The sequence below is a fragment of the Thalassophryne amazonica genome, chromosome 5, assembly GCF_902500255.1.
Source record: "Thalassophryne amazonica chromosome 5, fThaAma1.1, whole genome shotgun sequence".
In the NCBI taxonomy this organism is placed as follows: domain Eukaryota; kingdom Metazoa; phylum Chordata; class Actinopteri; order Batrachoidiformes; family Batrachoididae; genus Thalassophryne; species Thalassophryne amazonica.
The window spans coordinates 55,061,290-55,080,760 of NC_047107.1; the positions used below are offsets into that span (position 1 = coordinate 55,061,290).

General features: G+C 41.9%; 1 protein-coding gene across 3 annotated transcripts in view; it reads left to right on the forward strand.

Annotated features, from left to right (window-relative positions):
• The window catches only part of emid1 (EMI domain containing 1), a 328,184-nt gene extending 312,275 nt beyond the window's left edge, over window positions 1–15,909 (forward strand). The window contains exons 15-16 of one of the 3 annotated variants that reach the window (XM_034170293.1): window positions 1,977–2,067; window positions 15,580–15,909. In XM_034170293.1, coding sequence (XP_034026184.1) covers window positions 1,977–2,067; window positions 15,580–15,707 — 219 coding nt within the window. In that variant the 3' untranslated portion in view covers window positions 15,708–15,909. Of the gene's footprint in view, window positions 1–1,719; window positions 1,805–1,976; window positions 2,068–15,579 lie in introns of those variants that run through there. The other 2 variants (XM_034170296.1, XM_034170294.1) reach the window with 2 other exon arrangements.
• Window positions 15,910–19,471: the final 3,562 nt, after the last annotated feature.

The following is a 19,471-nucleotide window of genomic DNA, read 5'->3' on the forward strand; positions in this document are numbered from 1 at the left end:
ACGCCGGATGCCCTTCCTGACGCAACTCCACATTACATGCAGAAATGTGACGGGGTGGGATTTGAACCCAGAGCTTTCTGAACTGAAAACAAGCGCATTAACTACTTGGCCACCACCCCTGCCAAGTATCATTTATAATATTCATTTTACATTAAGATGTATATGAAAAGACATTTTTACGTGAGTAGCCAAGTAAACATAACTTTGTCTAAACTTTTGAAAAATGCCCATTTTACAGCCTCCTTTACAAATTACCTTTGGAAAATGAAGACAGTCAGACTACTTGGGGGTAGTTCAAAATTTGTTTTCTATTTCTCAGTGGTTACTGAGACAGCGGCCATATAATTCACATTCATCAGGGTCAAAGATCAAAGTAGGTATTTGTGTTCATTTTTGTTTTTGTTTTTTGGCATTTAAGTGAGATAGAGATAGGGTGAGAAGCTCGGTCATCTGTGGGGAGCTCGGAGTATAGCCGCTGCTCCTTCACATTGAAAGGAGCCAGCTGAGGTGGTTCAGGCATCTGGTAAGGATGCCTCCTGGGCACCTCCCTAGGGAGGTGTTCCAGGCATGTCCATCTGGTAGAAGACCCTGGGAAAGACCCAGGACTAGGTGGAGAGATTATATCTCCACACTGGCCTGGGAACGCCTTGAGATCCTCCAGTCAGAGGTGGTCACTGTGGCCCGGGAAAGGTCAATGTGGGGTCCCCTACTGGAGCTGTTGCCCCCGCGACCCAATCCTGGATAAGCGGTTGAAGATGAGATGGTATTTAAGTGGAGCAAGTACAAATTGAAGATATTGAATAAGACCACATTCTACGCTCACACCTGTCTAGTATTGAGTAGTGTGTGAGTTGTCTTATTTTTGGCTGTTGCTATGGTAACACTTCAGTCTCTGAGAAGATGTTCCATTAGAACCCATAGAATCTTCAATTTTACGAACAATTTCCACAAAAAATGAAGCCCATCTGACCAGTGGTTCCTGGACTATAATGGCCACATGGAAGCCCACACAGATGTGGGTCAGGGTGGCCTACGGGTCATACCATTTTCTGGCACAGTGCAACTTTGCCTTTTTTTTTTCTTCAAACTCAAAATATGCTTCAGCATTGTTTACAAATCAGGTTTCGTATTGAAAATTGCTCACACCTAAATCTTTAGCTGTGCTTTGCATGACATGTTGACGTTCTCAGCTGTCTGTGATTAGTGCCTCTTCTCTAGTCTACTTTTTAAGTCTGAAAGGAACACTTGAGAAGCAAATGCCTTTTCTTTTAATGTGTAATTAAATCTATAATGACTTCATTCTGCAACAAAGGTGCTTTTCTACTTACTATGAACTTGACTTGTGAACACAGTGAGGCTGAAAAGTGTGCTGATGAAAATAGCTGCCTGCCTGAATGACTACCGAACAAAAGGAATGTGTTTGGCATGATCAAATTTAAATGGTGAAAGAGCGTAGTACAGCTATGTTATGTCATCAGCGTGTAGGCGGTCTGTAATGTGCATGCTGTCATTGCCCAGCATGGCAGGCTGACGTCATATAGCAGCATGTGAATGATGGAATACATAGATATGCAGGGAGCAGATAGTCTAATAAAATGGCTGTTGGGCAGATATGTGGACTTTTAACCGTCTAACTGTACTGAGAAAAAAAAAATGCATCTTGGCAAGCAGTTCTTTGGCTTGTGCTCTTTACCTTGACGGCTGTATCTATCTTCACAGGGGGACGGAATACATCAGATCAGAGAGGCGCTGAAGATCTTAGCCGAGAGGGTTTTAATCCTTGAGACTATGATTGGTATTCATGGTGAGTAGGAGGCCTGAGGCAGGGTCAGCTTTAGGCAGGGGTCAAAGTTGGAGGCTCACACTCCCATACCTCACTCCTGCGACAGGGAGTGGGAACAGTCACAAGCCGCCCCAGGACTCAGGCTGGTGTCTCCACTCCCTCACACAGTTCCCCTTTCACTGCTCTCTGATAGGACATTAGCTTGCAGATGTTCCACGACTTGCAGGCAGACCTTGAGCTTCTGGCTCGCAGGGTGACGCTGCTGGAGGCTATCATCTGGCCAGGTAACGCTGAGACATTTTCACCCACTGCCCTGCTGACCATCTACACACAGCCATTTTGGCCTTTTTGACACAGGAGATCTGCAAAGGATCAGTTGAGTGGCAAAAGGGCACCGTTTGTTTACTACTTGTTACTGAAGTGTTGGACCGCGTCAATAGCAGATGTTTGTAGAAATGTATCTGTAATTGTTTTGAGTGATGGCAGCACACATACTACTTTAGTAATTTGCTTGAGAACTATGTCTTGTGATTTTATGTGTACCACGTTTCATATAAGGTATGGAGGACAAATCACATGCATTGAAGGGCCAAGAGTCTGCAGGTTTTCATTACAGATGCTCACCGCATTCATAGTTCAATGCTCTGCTCACCAAAAGCCATTATTGCCAAACACAAATTGTTTCATATTTTTTAATTTATTTAGCATCGGCCGCGTTGCATTTTATGATACACTAGTCAAAGCAACCAGGACAGTGAACATACTGAGTGAAAAATAGAGGTAATATTTTGGGTGATGTTGTGAGCATGGTGGCAGTTTGAACAGCTTTCTGGCTGGAAACCCACTTCATCTGGCAATGCTGTCACTGCCATGCAGCTGTGGGCTCATTCACCAGTGCATCCAAATGAGAAATGACCTGCAAACATTTGACATCATTCCTGCAACATTAAATATTTAACACCTTGACTGTCTACAACTGGAAACAACGGCACAGATATAAATATAAAAACAATTCTTTCAGAAAAACATTTCAGCTACTGGGAAAAAGTCACGTGACTGCTGTTAGGTTAGAAATGAATTTTTTTGCTCTGGAATTTTACCAAACTCTCAGGCTCAGCCACTTTGGATGATACCAAACATAAAACATAAATGTATTAATTAGATTTTATGAAATATTTAACGGGAACATGTGCTTGTAGGTGCAGCTGAAAGCGAGCAAGTCAGATAAAAATAAATACAGCTGTGGTCAGACGTTAACATACACTCATTATGGGCATGAATGTCACGGTAATTTGGAGCTTTTAGTGACGTCTTTGAACTGTTCTTTTTTGTCAGCATACATCATTTATGACATTAAAAAAACAAGAATTGGGTGCACAATTTTGAATTTATTTTGGATCTTCTCTAATCCACAAAAGGTAAAAAAATATGCATAATGCTTAATAAAAGATTTAGTGAGTGTATGTCTGTGTTTGAGCCTGTATGTATAATTTTGTATGTGTGTAGATTAGAGAAAATCCTAAATAAATTCAAACCTGTGCACCCAATTTTTGTTTTATAAACGACGTGTTGTATGATGGAAATCCGTATTCAAACAGAGGTTTTGCAGGACAAAGGTGTCAAGTGGGGGGGGCATGTCAGAAGTACTAATATTACAATGTCAAAATAAAGGTTTAATGTCAAAATAAAGGTTTTGAAAATTTATCTCCAAAATGTTCATAATAAAGGATGCACATCATCGTGCCATGCGCAAGCCATATCCAAAAGCCGAGGTCAATTTGACACAGTCAGAGAGATATGCGAGCCACATACCCACACACAGACATTTCTTGCTTTATAGATAGATAAGCAAGCAGGTTTTTGTCCTTTGCTACACAAACAATAAATAATGACAGACAGCTGGACTACATCACATTCACGTGCGAGATCCCGAGAACAAAGCATTGACTCGAGGAGTAATGGCGACCTCCATGTTTGAGAGTAATTGTTTAGTTTTATGATAACGAGCATTAAAACATTTTTTAAGAGTATCAGGTTTTCTATTGGTAACCAATATGATGTCCTAAAATGCTTTGTTTGGCAATGATAATGTCCCTTTAAGCAAATAAAACTTTATTGTAAAGAAATATATATAACCTCTGCATGTTAACAGCTGGACATATAAAATAAGTAAAGAAACTCCCAGAATTGTTTGGCCCTGGATGGGTGTCTGACCTTTTAAGCCAGTTTACACCACACCACTTCAAAGTGAGAGGTTTGCTGACGGTAGTGTGAATGGAGTCTGGAATTTCCAAACCATCTAGTAAACACAAATGCCCAAAATATTTCCTCAGTGTGATACATATATATATATATATACATATATATATATATATATATATACACAGTGAGGAAAATAAGTATTTGAACACCCTGCAATTTTGCAAGTTCTCCCACTTAGAAATCATGGAGGAGTCTGAAATTTTCATCTTAGGTGCATGTCCACTGTGAGAGACATAATCTAAAAAAAAAAAAAAAAAATCTGGAAATCACAATGTATGATTTTTTTAATCATTTATTGTATGTTACTGCTGCAAATAAGTATTTCAACATCTGTGAAGATCAATGTTAATATTTGGTACAGTAGCTTTTGCGTTTGCAATTACAGAGGTCAAACGTTTCCTATTGTTTTTCACCAGGTTTGCACACACTGCAGCAGGGATTTTGGTCCACTTCTCCACACAGATCTTCTCCAAATCTTTCAGGTTTGGCGTTTCAGCTCCCTCCAAAGATTTTCTATTGAGTTCAGGTCTGGAGACTGGCCAGGCCACTCCAGGACCTTGAAATGCTTCTTACGGAGCCCCTCCTTATGCCCTGGCTGTGTGTTTGGGGTCATTGTCATGCTGGAAGACCCAGCCATGACCCATCTTCAATGCTCTTACTGAGGGAAGGAGTGTTTGTCAAAATCTCACAATACATGACCCCAGTCATCCTCCCTTCAATACGGTGCAGTCGTCCTGTCCACTTTGCAGAAGAGCACCCCCAGAGTATGATATTTCCACCCCCATGCTTCACGGTTGGGATGGTTTTCTTGGAGTTGTTCTTATCCTCTAAACATGGTAAGTTGAGTCCAAAAAGCTCTATTCTGGTCTCATCTGACCACATGACCTTCTCCCATGCCTCCTCTGGATCATCCAGATGGTCACTGGTGAACTTCAAACGGGCCTGGACATGTGCTGACTTGAGCAGGGGGACCTTGCTGCCCTGCAGGATTTTAAACCATGACAGTATCATGTGTTACTAATGTAATCTTTGTGACTGTGGTCCCAGCTCTCTTCAGGTCATTGACCAGGTCCTCCTGTGTAGTTCTGAGCTTTCTCAGAATCATCCTTACCCCACAAAGTGAGATTTTTCATGGAATCCCAGACTGAGGGAGATTGACAGTCATCTTGTGTTTCTTCCACTTTCTAATAAATAATCATAACAGTTGTTGTCTTCTACCAAGCTGCTTGCCTGTTGTCCTGTAGTCCATCCCAGCCTTGTGCAGGTCTACAGTTTTGTCCCTGGTGTCCTTAGACAGCTCTTTGGTCTTGGCTATGGTGAACAGGTTGGAGTGTGATTGATTGAGTGTGTGAACAGGTGTCTTTTATACAGGTAACAAGTTCAAACAGGTGCAGTTAATACAGGTAAAGAGTGCAGAATAAGAGGGCTTCTTAAAGAAAAATTAACAGGTCTGTGTGAGCCAGAATTCTTGCTGGTTGGTAGGTGTTCAAATACGTATTTGCAGCAGTAACATACAAATAAATTATTTAAAAAAATCACACATTGTGATTTCTGAATTTTTTTTTTTTTTTAGATTGTGTCTCTCACAGTGGACATGCACCTAAGATGAAAATTTCAGACTCCTCCATGATTTCTAAGTGGGAGAACTTGCAAAATCGCAGGGTGTTCAAATACTTATTTTCCTCACTGTATATACTTGGTATTTCACATATTTTAATTTGTTTATGCCATTTCAAACACTACAAAAAATAAAAATTTCTAAAATAATCTTCTTTAAATGCAAACTGAAAGCAAATCTCTACAACTTGATATAAATGAATCTACATGTATACTATAATAGCCAAGTGGCCTGTGTGTGTGTGTGTGTGGCTTTGATCACGGAGAAACTGAGGAGAGCTACTATTTGCCATTTACTATGCTTATATATTTTAGGTCAAGGATGAATGCTGCGAAAACGGAAAGTTGATACAACTAATTTTTTTGAGAAATTTGCAATATTAGCTAACAGTGAACAATGGGCGTTGTGCAGCAATGCACCATGGAAGTTCAGGATTTTGAGGTGTTAAATGTTATTGTGGTTCATGTTAGTTTAACAGTGTTCTTAGTGTTATTGATTTATTGTGTTTTTGTAGTTCAGTTTGTTTTAGTGAGTTTAGTGTCACGTTGCCGGTACCCTGAGTGAAAACTGTAGTGCATTTGATGTCTTGTGTGTTTGATAGAGTATTTTCTTTCACAAAAACATCAAATCTAGACTTGCATCTCAGATGTACCTTCTGGCAAATTGTTGCTGAAATTTCAGGTCTTCTTTTTAAGAAAATCCTCCTCTATACCACTTCATCATGAAGCTGTATAACTGGTGATACAAAATGCACTATGCACAATTTCTCCAGTCACAGCCAGAGAAGCCTATAACTTCTTCTGGGTTGTCTGCATCTTGGTGGCTTACCTCACTCTTTTCTTTCTTGCACAGTCACTCAGTTTTTGTGAACCATCTACTCCATGCAGATTTACTATAGAGTGCCATATTGTTTGTATTTCTTCATAATTGATGTAAAGTCCAAGATATATTCAGTGACTTGGAAATGCTCATCCCCTGACATGTCTTAAGAAAACTGGCAATACAACTGACTATTTACAGGTATTATACCAAAGCATACAACCCATCACCTTGGCTTTTATATTTTTATTAGGGTATATCAAGTTGTACAGATTTGCCTTAAGTTAGAGTTTAAGGAAGATCATTTGAGATTTTTTTTTTCTTCAAATGGCATAAAGAAATTAAAATGTGTGAAATACCAAGAGTTACAATACTTTTGGAGGCACTGTGTGTGTGTGTGTGTGTGTGTGTGTGTGTGTGTGTGTGTGTGTGTGTGTGTGTGTGTGTGTGTGTGTGTGTGTGTGTGTGTGTGTGTGTGTGTGTGTGTGTGTGTGTATATATATATATATATGTATATATATATATATATACGAGGGCTGTCAATAAAGTAACGGTCCTTTTTATTTTTTTCAAAAACTATATGGATTTCATTCATATGTTTTAACGTCAGACATGCTTGAACCCTCGTGCGCATGCGTGAGTTTTTCCACGCCTGTCGGTGACGTCATTCGCCTGTGAGCACTCCTTATGGGAGGAGTCGTCCAGCCCCTCGTCGGAATTCCTTTGTCTGAGAAGTTGGTGAGAGACTGGCGCGTTGTTTGATCAAAATTTTTTCTAAACCTGTGAGACACATCGAAGTGGACACGGTTCGAAAAATTAAGCTGGTTTTCAGTGAAAATTTTAACGGCTGATGAGAGATTTTGAGGTGATTCTGTCGCTTTAAGGACTTCCCACGGTGCGAGACGTCGCTCAGCGCTCTCAGCCGCCGTCGTCAGCCTGTTTCAAGCTGAAAACCTCCACATTTCAGGCTCTATTGATCCAGGACGTCGTGAGAGAACAGAGAAGTTTCAGAAGAAGTCGGTTTCAGCATTTTATCCGGATATTCCACTGTTAAAGGAGATTTTGTTAATGAAAGACGTGCTGACGGATCCGCGCGTCGGGATGCAGCCGACACAGTGCGGCGGCACAGGAAAAACACCTCCGTGTTGATAACCATTTGTAAAATCCAGGCGGCTTTTGATGGCTTTCAGTGGAGTGAGTATATGAGAAATTGTTTAACAGGCAGGACATGTTCCAACTTGTCCTTAAGGCTTTCAACAGAGGTGTTTATCCTGTGGCGGAGCGTCGCGGCGGCTACGTCCCGACGCGCGGACCCGTCCGCACGTCTTTCATTAAAAAAAACTCCTTTAACAGTGGAATATCCAGATAAAATGCTGAAACCGACTTCTTCTGAAACTTCTCTGTTCTCTCACGACGTCCTGGATCAATAGAACCTGAAATGTGGAGGTTTACAGCTTGAACAGGCTGACGACGGCGGCTGAGAGCGCTGAGCGACGTCTCGCACCGTGGGAAGTCCTTAAAGCGACAGTATCACCTCAAAATCTCTCATCAGCCGTTAAAATTTTCACTGAAAACCAGCTTAATTTTTTGAACCGTGTCCACTTCGATGTGTCTCACAGGTTTAGAAAAAATTTTGATCAAACAAAGCGCCAGTCTCTCAGCAACTTCTCAGACAAAGGAATTCCGACGAGGGGCTGGATGACTCCTCCCACAAGGAGTGCTCACAGGCGAATGACGTCACCGACAGGCGTGGAAAAAGTCACGCATGCGCACGAGGGTTCAAGCATGTCTGACGTAAAAACATATGAATGAAATCCATATAGTTCTTGAAAAAAATAAAAAGGACTGTTACTTTATTGACAGCCCTCGTATATATATATATACACACACACATACATGTGTGTGTGTGTGTGTGTGTGTATGTATATACAGTAGTGTTCAGAATAATAGTAGTGCTATGTGACTAAAAAGATTAATCCAGGTTTTGAGTATATTTCTTATTACATGGGAAACAAGGTACCAGTAGATTCAGTAGTCTCACAAATCCAACAAGACCAAGCATTCATGATATGCACACTCTTAAGGCTATGAAATTGGGCTATTAGTAAAAAAAAAAAGTAGAAAAGGGGGTGTTCACAATAATAGTAGCATCTGCTGTTGACGCTACAAACTCAAAACCATTTTGTTCAAACTGCTTTTTTAGCAATCCTGTGAATCACTAAACTAGTTTACTCGTGTGCTTGGGGTCATTGTCTTGTTGAAACACCCATTTCAAGGGCATGTCCTCTTCAGCATAAGGCAACATGACCTCTTCAAGTATTTTGACATATCCAAATTGATCCATGATACCTGGTATGCGATATATAGGCCCAACACCATAGTAGGAGAAACATGCCCATATCATGATGCTTGCACCACCATGCTTCACTGTCTTCACTGTGAACTGTGGCTTGAATTCAGAGTTTGGAGGTCGTCTCACAAACTGTCTGCGGCCCTTGGACCCAAAAGGAACAATTTTACTCTCATCAGTCCACAAAATATTCCTCCATTTCCCTTTAGGCCAGTTGATGTGTTCTTTGGCAAATTGTAACCTCTTCTGCCCATGTCTTATTTAACAGATGGACTTTGCGGGGGATTCTTGCAAATAAATTAGCTTCACACAGGTGTCTTCTGTCACAGCACTTACAGGTAACACCAGACTGTCTTTGATCATCCTGGAGCTGATCAATGGGTGAGCCTTTGCCATTCTGGTTATTCTTCTATCCATTTTGATGGTTGTTTTCTGTTTTCTTCCACGCGTCTGGTTTTTTTTTGTCCATTTTAAAGCATTGGAGATCATTGTAGATGAACAGCCTATAATTTTTTGCACCTGCATATGTTTTCCCCTCTCCAATCAACTTTTTAATCAAACTACGCTGTTCCTCTGAACAGTGTCTTGAACGTCCCATTTTCCTCAGGCTTTCAAAGAGAATACATGTTCAACAGGTGCTGGCTTCATCCTTACATAGGGGACACCTGATTCACACCTTTTTGTTCCACAAAATTGACGAACTCACTGACTGAATGCCACACTACTATTATTGTAAACACCCCCTTTTCTACTTTTTTTTTTTTTTTACTAATAGCCCAATTTCATAAGAGTGTGCATATCATGAATGCTTGGTCTTGTTGGATTTGTGAGAATCTACTGAATCTACTGGTACCTTGTTTCCCATGTAACAATAAGAAATATACTCAAAACCTGGATTAATCTTTTTAGTCACATAGCACTACTATTATTCTGAACACTACTGTGTGTGTGTGTGTGTGTGTGTGTGTGTGTGTGTGTGTGTGTGTGTGTGTGTGTGTGTGTGTGTGTGTGTGTGTGTGTGTGTGTGTGTGTGTGTGTGTTTTAGAAACAGAGGGAGAAAGCAGGAACACTAAGTGTAACCCTTGTAATACACACATATGAAGAAATCAAAACAAGTACAGAAGTTAAGTTATGTGTAATGTGAAATGACACAAGAAAAAAAGTATTTAACACCTGAAGAAAGGGAGGTGCAAAAAGGCATGGAAAGCCAAAACACCAGCTGAAATTTATCAGTAAATAGAAAGCAATCCTGCCACTTGTCAGTGCACATTTATATCAGCTGGTTCAGTTCCAACTGATGGCCTGTAAAAAGGTGTCTCATTACCAAGATGTCACACAAGAAACATGGGCAAAAAGCAAAGAGCTCTCTCAAGATCTTCAACCTTATTGTTGCAGCAAAACATACTGATGGTATTGGTTACAGAAGGATTTCTAAACCACTGTTGTTCCAGTGAGCACTGTGGTAGAATGTGGAAGTGGTAAGAACATCATTTTACCATAAACCGGCCACGACCAGATTTTCTGACAGAGGAATGAAAAGAATTATCAGAAGAGTTGTCCAAGAGCCAAGGACCACTTGTGGAGAGCAACTGCACAACTGTTTGAAAGAAAGCAATAAGTAATGCACTCAACCACCATGGCCTGTATACAAGCTCACCATGCAAGACTCCATTGTTGAAGAAAAAGCATGTTGAAGCTCGTTTAAAGTTTGCTGCACAACATTTAGACAAGCCTGTGAAATAGTGGGAGAATATCGTCTGGTCTGACAGGACCAAAATTTAACTCTTTGTATGCCATAATACACACCACATTTCAGCAAGACGATGATCCCAAACACACAGCCAAGGAAACTCTGTTTCAGAGATTGAAAATAAAGCTGCTAAAACGGCCCAGCCAATCACTGGACTTGAATTCTTTGGAGAATCTATTGAAAAAACTAAAGATCAGAGAACCACAGAACGTTCAACATTTGAAGGCTGTTTGTGTGGAAGAATGGGCCAAAATCACACCTGAGCAATGCATGTGACTAGTTTCTCCAGACAGGAGGTGTCTTGAAGCTATCATTACCAACAAAGACTTTTGTATGAAGTATTAAATAAATTTCAGAAAGCGTGTTCAATATTTTTCCCAGTGTTATTCCATTTTATTTCACATAACTTAATTTCTATACTTATTTATTTTGGTTTCTTTGCATGTGTGGATTACTTGGGTTGTTACTGACATCTGGCGAAAATTCCATGTTGGTAGGACCTTCAGCAATATAGTTACTGAGAAAAATGGTGAGTCGTTAAATACTTATTTTATCCTCTGTGTATACGAGGTCTATTAGAAAAGTATCCGACCTTATTATTTTTTTCAAAAACCATATGGATTTGAATCACATGTGATTACATCAGACATGCTTGAACCCTCGTGGGCATGCGAGAGTTTTTTCACGCCTGTCGGTTACGTCATTCGCCTGTGGGCAGTCTTTGAGTGAGGAGTCGCCCACCCTCTCGTCGTTTTTTCATTGTTTAGGAATGGCTCAGAGACTGCTGCTTTGTTTGATCAAAATTTTTTTCAAAACTGTAAGGCACAACTGAGTGGACGCCATTCAATAAATTCAGCTGGTTTTCGGTAAAAATTTTAACGGCTAATGAAAGATTTTGGTCTGGTAGTGTTGCCGTAAGGACGGCCCACGGTGCCTGACGGCGATCTGTGCTTCGAGGCAGCAGCGTCTCACCGTTTCAAGTTGAAAACTTCCACATTTCCAGCTCTGTTGATCCAGGAAGTCGTCAGAGAACAGAGAACTTTCAGAAGAAGTCGGCATGAGGAGTTTATTTGTACATTCCATTGTTAACGGACATTTTGTAAAGAAAGAACGTGCGGGCAGAGTCGCATGTCGGGCTGGACCCGACCGCGGGGGGTCGCGATAGGAAAAACACCTCCGTTGGAAACCTTAACGGGCAAGTTGGAACATGCCCAAGCTGTTACAATTTCTCAGTTACTCACTTGTTGAAGGCCATCAAAAGCCGCCTGAATTTTACAAATGGTTTTCAACACGGAGGTGTTTTTCCTGTCGCGGCGCACACAGATTCGCCGAGTCGTCACGGAAACGACTCGGCGAATTTGCGCGCACGTCTTTCATTAAAAAATGTCCTTAAACAGTGGAATGTCCGCATAAAGTCCTCATGTCGGCCTCTTCTGAATCTTCTCTGTTCTCTCACGACGTCCTGGGTGAATTAAGCCTTAAATTAGTATGTTTTCAGGTCGAAACAGGCCGACGACGGCGCCTGGAAGCGCTGCACGACGTCCTGCTCTGTGGGAAGTCCTTACAGCAACAGAAACACCCCATAATCTCTCATCAGCCGTTAAACTTTTTACCGAAAACCAGCTTAATTTCTCCAATAGTGTCCACTCGGATATTCCTCACAGGTCCAGAAAAAATGTTGATAAAGCAACGCGCGCTGTCTCGAGCAGCGTGTGAAACAAAGGAATTCAGCTGAGAGGGCGGGACCACATCTCACTCAAGGCCTGCCCACAGGGAAATGACGTCACCGACCTCTCCAACATCATCAAGGGGAGATAATTGGATTTTTGATGTTTTTAAAATGTCACATTTGTTAATTTTATGTCATAGTCCAAACATGACCATAACGCATTCAATCGCTTAGTATGGCAGAGCAGGTAGGTTTTATCTGATGATCTTGATCATAGATGTCTAGTTTTTCTGTGATATAATATTGCTTTATGAAAATAAATGAATAAATTTTTCTAAGTGATTATTTGAAAAACTCGAGTTGGAGATTGTTAATGATTCTACAATTACTACAGTGACTGTGTAGCCGAATAGTGTAGGACAAAAAGATAAGAATTACAATTTTTTAAACTAACTCAAAATGTGTTAATTTACATTATTAATTACAAAACCCATTAATGCTTTTTTAAAAGCACTTTTGACATTAGACTTGGTCTGTAAATAAAGAACAACTGGTTTTGATATCTGTGCCTTTGGATACTTTTTTGCATGATATAAACAGCACCAGACCACAAGTTTTTTTCTTTTTATGGTGCCAAAGAAAAATAACGCTATCAGCACATCTGCAGTGCATGGATCAGCTTTATGTTGTTCCTTTGTCAGCTTGTCACTTCACCTAAATGTTGCACAAAACAGCATTTTCAGATCACTTTAACCAAAGTTTAAGCCAGCGCATCATCCATTTCTATTTAATCTAATGCCTGATGACGTGTAATAACGCTAAGCAAGATGGCAGCTGCCTGGCAGCAGCTCGCGGGCTGCATCCGCCATGTAGTGGATTAAATAGAAATCGATGACACCCACCAGCGCCTTCAAATTTTTTCAAAATACCTCTTGTAGTGCAACAATAAACCATGCTCAGTATGTTCATGATGCCCCATTTTTGCAAGGTTCACAGACTGCACAATTTATTATTACATATTAAAATATTTCTGTAATTCCTTTGAAAAGTGAATTTTTTTCTTCATTGTTTTTTTTTTTTTCTGAGAGCCTCTACGTGTGTTTTGCAATATGAGGTGTATATCAAAAAAATGTATATATATATATGTGTGTGTGTGTGTGTGTGTGTATATATGTGTATATATATATATATATGTATATGTATATACGAGGTCTGTTAGAAAAGTATCCAACCTTTTTATTTTTTTCAAAAACCATATGGACTTGAATCACGTGTGATTGCATCAGACAAGCTTGAACCTTTGTGCGCATGCGTGAGTTTTTTCACGCCTGTCGGTTGCGTCATTCGCCTGTGAGCAGGCTTTGTGTGAGCAGTGGTCCACCCCTCTCGTCGGATTTTTATTGCGAATAAATGTCTGAACGATTTGGAGCTTTGCTGCATCAATTTTTTCCAGAAACTGTGAGAGACCTCCAGGTGGACACCATTCGGAAAATTCAGATGGCTTTCAGGGACGATTTTATGGGGATTACACAGATTAAGGAGTGCTCCAGCTGAGCGCCGATCGACAGGCTGAATCAACCAGATCATTTCCAACGTGAAGGCTTTGTTGATCCGGGACGTCCTCTGACTTACACAAAAATGGCAGGAGACATGGACATCAGTACTTTTTCGGCACATTCCACTGTTACAGCAATTTTTTTCATGGAAAGAGAAGCGGAGGGATGCGCCATGGAGCCGTTCATGGCGCGGCACAAAACCACCTCCGTGTTGGTCTCTCAGGACGGCTTTCAGATGGCTTTCGGTGGTTTTTCAGTCGTGTGACTATCCGAGAAATTGTGGATGAGCTTGGACATGCCAGAACATGTCCTGTGAGGCTTCATCATGGTGTTGCTTTGCGCCATGCGGCACCGCCGCGACGCGTGGAATTCCTCCGCACGTCTGTCTGTCGTATGTCGTATGTCCACGTCTTCCGCAATTCCTGTGCTAGTCAGAGGACGTCCCGGATAAAACACAGCGTCCAGTTTGGAAATGAATAGCACATTCCACTGTTACAGGAGTTTTTGTCATGGAAAGAGGAGCGGAGGAATTCCGCGCGTCACGGCAGTGCTGCATGGCGCAAAGCAACGCCGTGATGAAGCCTCACAGGACATGTTCTGGCATGTCCAGGCTCATCCACAATTTCTCGGATAGTCACACGACTGAAAAGCCACCGAAAGCCATCTGAAAGCCGTCCTGAGAGACCAACACGGAGGTGGTTTTGTGCCGCGCCATGAACGGCTCCGTGGCGCATCCCTCCGCTTCTCTTTCCATGAAAAAAATTCCTGTAACAGTGGAATGTGCCGAAAAAGTACTGATGTCCATGTCTCCTGCCATTTTTGTGTAAGTCAGACGACGTCCCGGATCAACAAAGCCTTCACGTTGGAAATGATTTGGTTGATTGAGCCTGTCGATCGGCGCTCAGCTGTGGGCGGTCTTTAAACCGGCTGGAGCACTCCTTAATCTGTGTAATCCCCATAAAATCGTCCCTGAAAGCCATCTGAATTTTCCGAATGGTGTCCACCTGGAGGTCTCTCACAGTTTCTGGAAAAAATTGATGCAGCAAAGCTCCAAATTGTTCAGACATTTATTCGCAATAAAAATCCGACGTGAGGGGTGGACCACTGTTCACACAAAGCCTGCTCACAGGCAAATGACGCAACCGACAGGCGTGAAAAAACTCATGCGCACGAAGGTTCAAGCTTGGCTGATGCAATCACACGTGATTCAAATCCATATGGTTTTTGAAAAAATAAAAAGGTCGGATACTTTTCTAACAGACCTCGTGTGTGTGTGTGTGTGTGTGTGTGTGTGTGTGCGCACACAACCCCACCAACCTCTGCACTGAGGTGAGGCTTTCATTTTTGGTCGAGTGGCTGTGTACTTGCTTTCAGAATGAGGCTTTCACAGTTCAAGGCCACCTGTGCTTGGTCTCCATATAATGTGGAAGGGCATGTGGCGTAAAACCTGTGGGGCATCAATGCCCAGCAACATACTTGATCTGCTGTGGCTATCCACGAGCAAAAAGGGAGAAGCTGAAAAAAAAAAAAAAACTTCTTTATAATTAAAATACTTAAATATGTAAAAAAAAAGAGGACAGGTGTGCCACATATTTTGGACACTCATCTATATTTCATTTACAGCAGGACTGAGTATTGAATAAATCCTTTGGGAAATATTTGTAGCTAAATAATTTGAATACAAAGACAAGGCACTGAAATTAACAACTTCGTCAGAGTAGACAAGAATTCAATAGGGAGGCTTCCTTCCAACTGCTGTCTTTCTTCAACAGAGCCTGATCTAGGGTCTGGGGATGGACCGTTTGGCACAGCCTCCCCTAGTTTCGACAGAGATAAGCGAGCAGGTGTGCTTCGACTTTCTTCTCCTCTATCCTCCAACACCAAAGTTCGAGGGAAGTAGCTCCCACTCACCCTGAGGATCACAGACTGGGCTGACCTCCCCCTCCTCTAAGTCTCTTCAGCACTCCACACATTTAGACCTTTCCTGATATGTTATCTGGGCTTTACCGTCAGATTTAGAATGGAACACACCTCAGGGAAACTCCACTGATACTCCATAATGCCCCTTCTCCCATCAGGAACCACGATTATATAAAAAAAAAAAAAAAAACTCCACTTCATAAAACTCCACCTCATGCAGTGCATCCAGAAAGTATTCACAGCACTACATTTTTTTCACATTTTGTTGTTACAGCCTTATTCCAAAGTAGAGGAAACTCATTTTCCCTGAAAATTCCACGCACAATACCCCATAATGACAATGTGATTATTTTCATTTATTTTATTTTATTTTTATTTTTGCAAATTTATTAAAAAGCAAAAACTAAGAAATCACATGTATATAAGTATTCACAGTCTTTGCCATGAAGCTCAGAATTGAGCTCAGGTGTATCCTTGAGATGTTTCTACAGCTTAATTGGAGTCCACCTGGGGTAAATTCAATTGCTTGGACATGATTTGGAAAGGCACACACCTGTCTACATATAAGGTCCCACAGTTGACAGTGCATGTCAGAGCACAAACCCAGCATGGAGTCAAAGGAATTGTCTGTAGGCCTCTGAGACAGGATTGTCTCAAGACACAAATCTAGGGAAGGGTACAGAAATATTTCTGCTGCTTTGAAGGTCCCAATGAGCACAGTGGCCTCCATCAGTAAATGGAAGATGTTTAGATTCACCAGGTCTCTTCCTAGAGCTGGCTGCCTGTCCAAACTGAAGGGGAGAATGGTCTTATTCAGGGAGGTGACCAAAAACCAGATGGTCACTCTGTCAGAGCTCCAGCATTCTTCTGTGGAGAGAAGCTTTCAGAAGGACAGCCATCTCTGTAGCAATCCACCAATCAGGCCCGTTTGGTAGAGTGTCCAGACAGAAGCCACTCCTTAGTAAAAGGCACATGGCAGCCCCCCTGGAATTTGGCAAGAGGCATCTGAAGGACTCTGATCATGAGAAACAAAATGCCAGGTGTCATGTTTGGAGGAAACCAGGCGCCATCCCTACAGTGAAGCGTAGTGGTGGCAGCATCATGCTGTGGGGATGTTTGTCAGTGGCAGGAACTGGGAGACTAGTCAGGATTGAGGAAAGATGAATGCAGCAAGGTACAGAGACATCCTGGATGAAAACCTGCTCCAGAATCCATGCTGGTGCACAGGACCAGCATGGATTCTGGAGCAAATTTACTGTATATTTGTTTTCAGTTGTGTTGGTAGTATGGCTCAAGCAGAGGGTCACCCCTTTGAGTCTGGTCTGCTTAAGGTTTCTTCCTCAAATCAACAGAGGGAGTTTTTCCCTGCTCTAGGGGTGGATAAGGTTAGACCTTACTTGTGTGAGGCGCCATGAGGCAGCTTTGTTGTGATTTGGCGCAATATACATGAAATAAACTGAATTGAAATCCAGACGGCTCTTGACCTCAGACTGGGGCAATGGTTCATCTTTCAGGAGGACAATGATCCTAAGCACACAGCCAAGATATCAAAGGAGTGGCTTCAGGACAACTCTGTGAATGTCCTTGAGTGGCCCAGCAAGAGACCAGACCTGAATCTGACTGAATGTCTCTGGAGAGATCTGAAAATGGCTGTGCAGTGACGCTCCCAATCCAAACTGATGAAACTTGAGAGGTGCTGCAAAGAGGAATGGGAAAAACAGCCCAAAGATAGGTGCACCGAGCATGTGGCATCATATTCAAGAAGACTTGAGGCTGTAATTGCTGCCAGAGGTGCATCAACAAAGTATTGAGCAAAAGGATCACAACCTTTTGCTCAATACTTTGTTGATGCATATAAGTACTCACATACTTATGTACATGTGATTTGTTTTTATAAATTTGCAAATATATATATATATATATATATATATATACACTCAACAAAAATATAAATGCAACACTTTTGGTTTTGCTCCCATTTTGTATGAGATGAACTCAAAGATCTAAAACTTTTTCCACATACACAATATCACCATTTCCCTCAAATATTGTTCACAAACCAGTCTAAATCTGTGATAGTGAGCACTTCTCCTTTGCTGAGATAATCCATCCCACCTCACAGGTGTGCCATATCAAGATGCTGATTAGACACCGTGATTAGTGCACAGGTGTGCCTTAGACTGCCCACAATAAAAGGCCACTCTGAAAGGTGCAGTTTTATCACACAGCACAATGCCACAGATGTCGCAAGATTTGAGGGAGCGTGCAATTGGCATGCTGACAGCAGGAATGTCAACCAGAGCTGTTGCTCGTGTATTGAATGTTCATTTCTCTACCATAAGCCGTCTCCAAAGGCGTTTCAGAGAATTTGGCAGTACATCCAACCAGCCTCACAACCGCAGACCATGTGTAACCACACCAGCCCAGGACCTCCACATCCAGCATGTTCACCTCCAAGATCGTCTGAGACCAGCCACTCGGACAGCTGCTGGAACAATCGGTTTGCATAACCAAAGAATTTCTGCACAAACTGTCAGAAACCGTATCAGGGAAGCTCATCTGCATGCTCGTCGTCCTCATCGGGGATCGACCTGACTCCAGTTCGTCGTCGTAACCGACTTGAGTGGGCAAATGCTCACATTCGCTGACGTTTGGCACGTTGGAGAGGTGTTCTCTTCACAGATGATGCGAAGGAGATGTGTTGCACTGCATGAGGCATATGGTGGTCACACCAGATACAGACTGGTATCCCCCCCCAATAAAACAAAACTGCACCTTTCAGAGTGGCCTTTTATTGTGGGCAGTCTAAGGCACACCTGTGCACTAATCATGGTGTCTAATCAGCATCTTGATATGGCACACCTGTGAGGTGGGATGGATTATCTCAGCAAAGGAGAAGTGCTCACTATCACAGATTTCGACTGTTTGTGAACAATATTTGAGGGAAATGGTGATATTGTGTATGTGGAAAAAGTTTTAGATCTTTGAGTTCATCTCATATAAAATGGGAGCAAAACTAGAAGTGTTGCGTTTATATTTTTGTTGAGTATATATACACACACGAGGGTTGTCCATAAAGTATAGGTCCTTTTTATTTTTTTCAAAAACTATATGGATTTCATTCATATGTTTTTACGTCAGACATGCTTGAACCCTCGTGCGCATGCATGAGTTTTTCCACGCCTGTCAGTGACGTCATTCACCTGTGAGCACTCCTTGTGGGAGGAGTCGTCCAGCCCCTCGTCGGAATTCCTTTGTCTGAGAAGTTGCTGAGAGACTGGCGCTTTGTTTGATCAAACTTTTTTCTAAACCTGTGAGACACATCGAAGTGGACATGGTTCGAAAAATTAAGCTGGTTTTCTGTAAAAATTTTAACAGCTGATGAGAGATTTTGAGGTGATACTGTCGCTTTAAGGACTTCCCACGGTGCGAGACGTCGCGCAACGCTCTCAGGCGCCGTCGTCAGCCTGTTTCAAGCTTAAAACCTCCACATTTCAGGCTCTATTGATCCAGGACGTCGTGAGAGAACAGAGAAGTTTCAGAAGAAGTCGGTTTCAGCATTTTATCCGGATATTCCACTGTTAAAGGAGACTTTTTTAATGAAAGACGTGTGGGCGGATTGCAGCGTCGGCTCGCAGCCGCCGCGACGCTCCACCACAGGAAAAACACCTCTGTTGGAAGCCTTAAGGACAAGTTGGAACATGTCCAGCTGTTAAACAATTTCTCATATACTCACTCCACTGA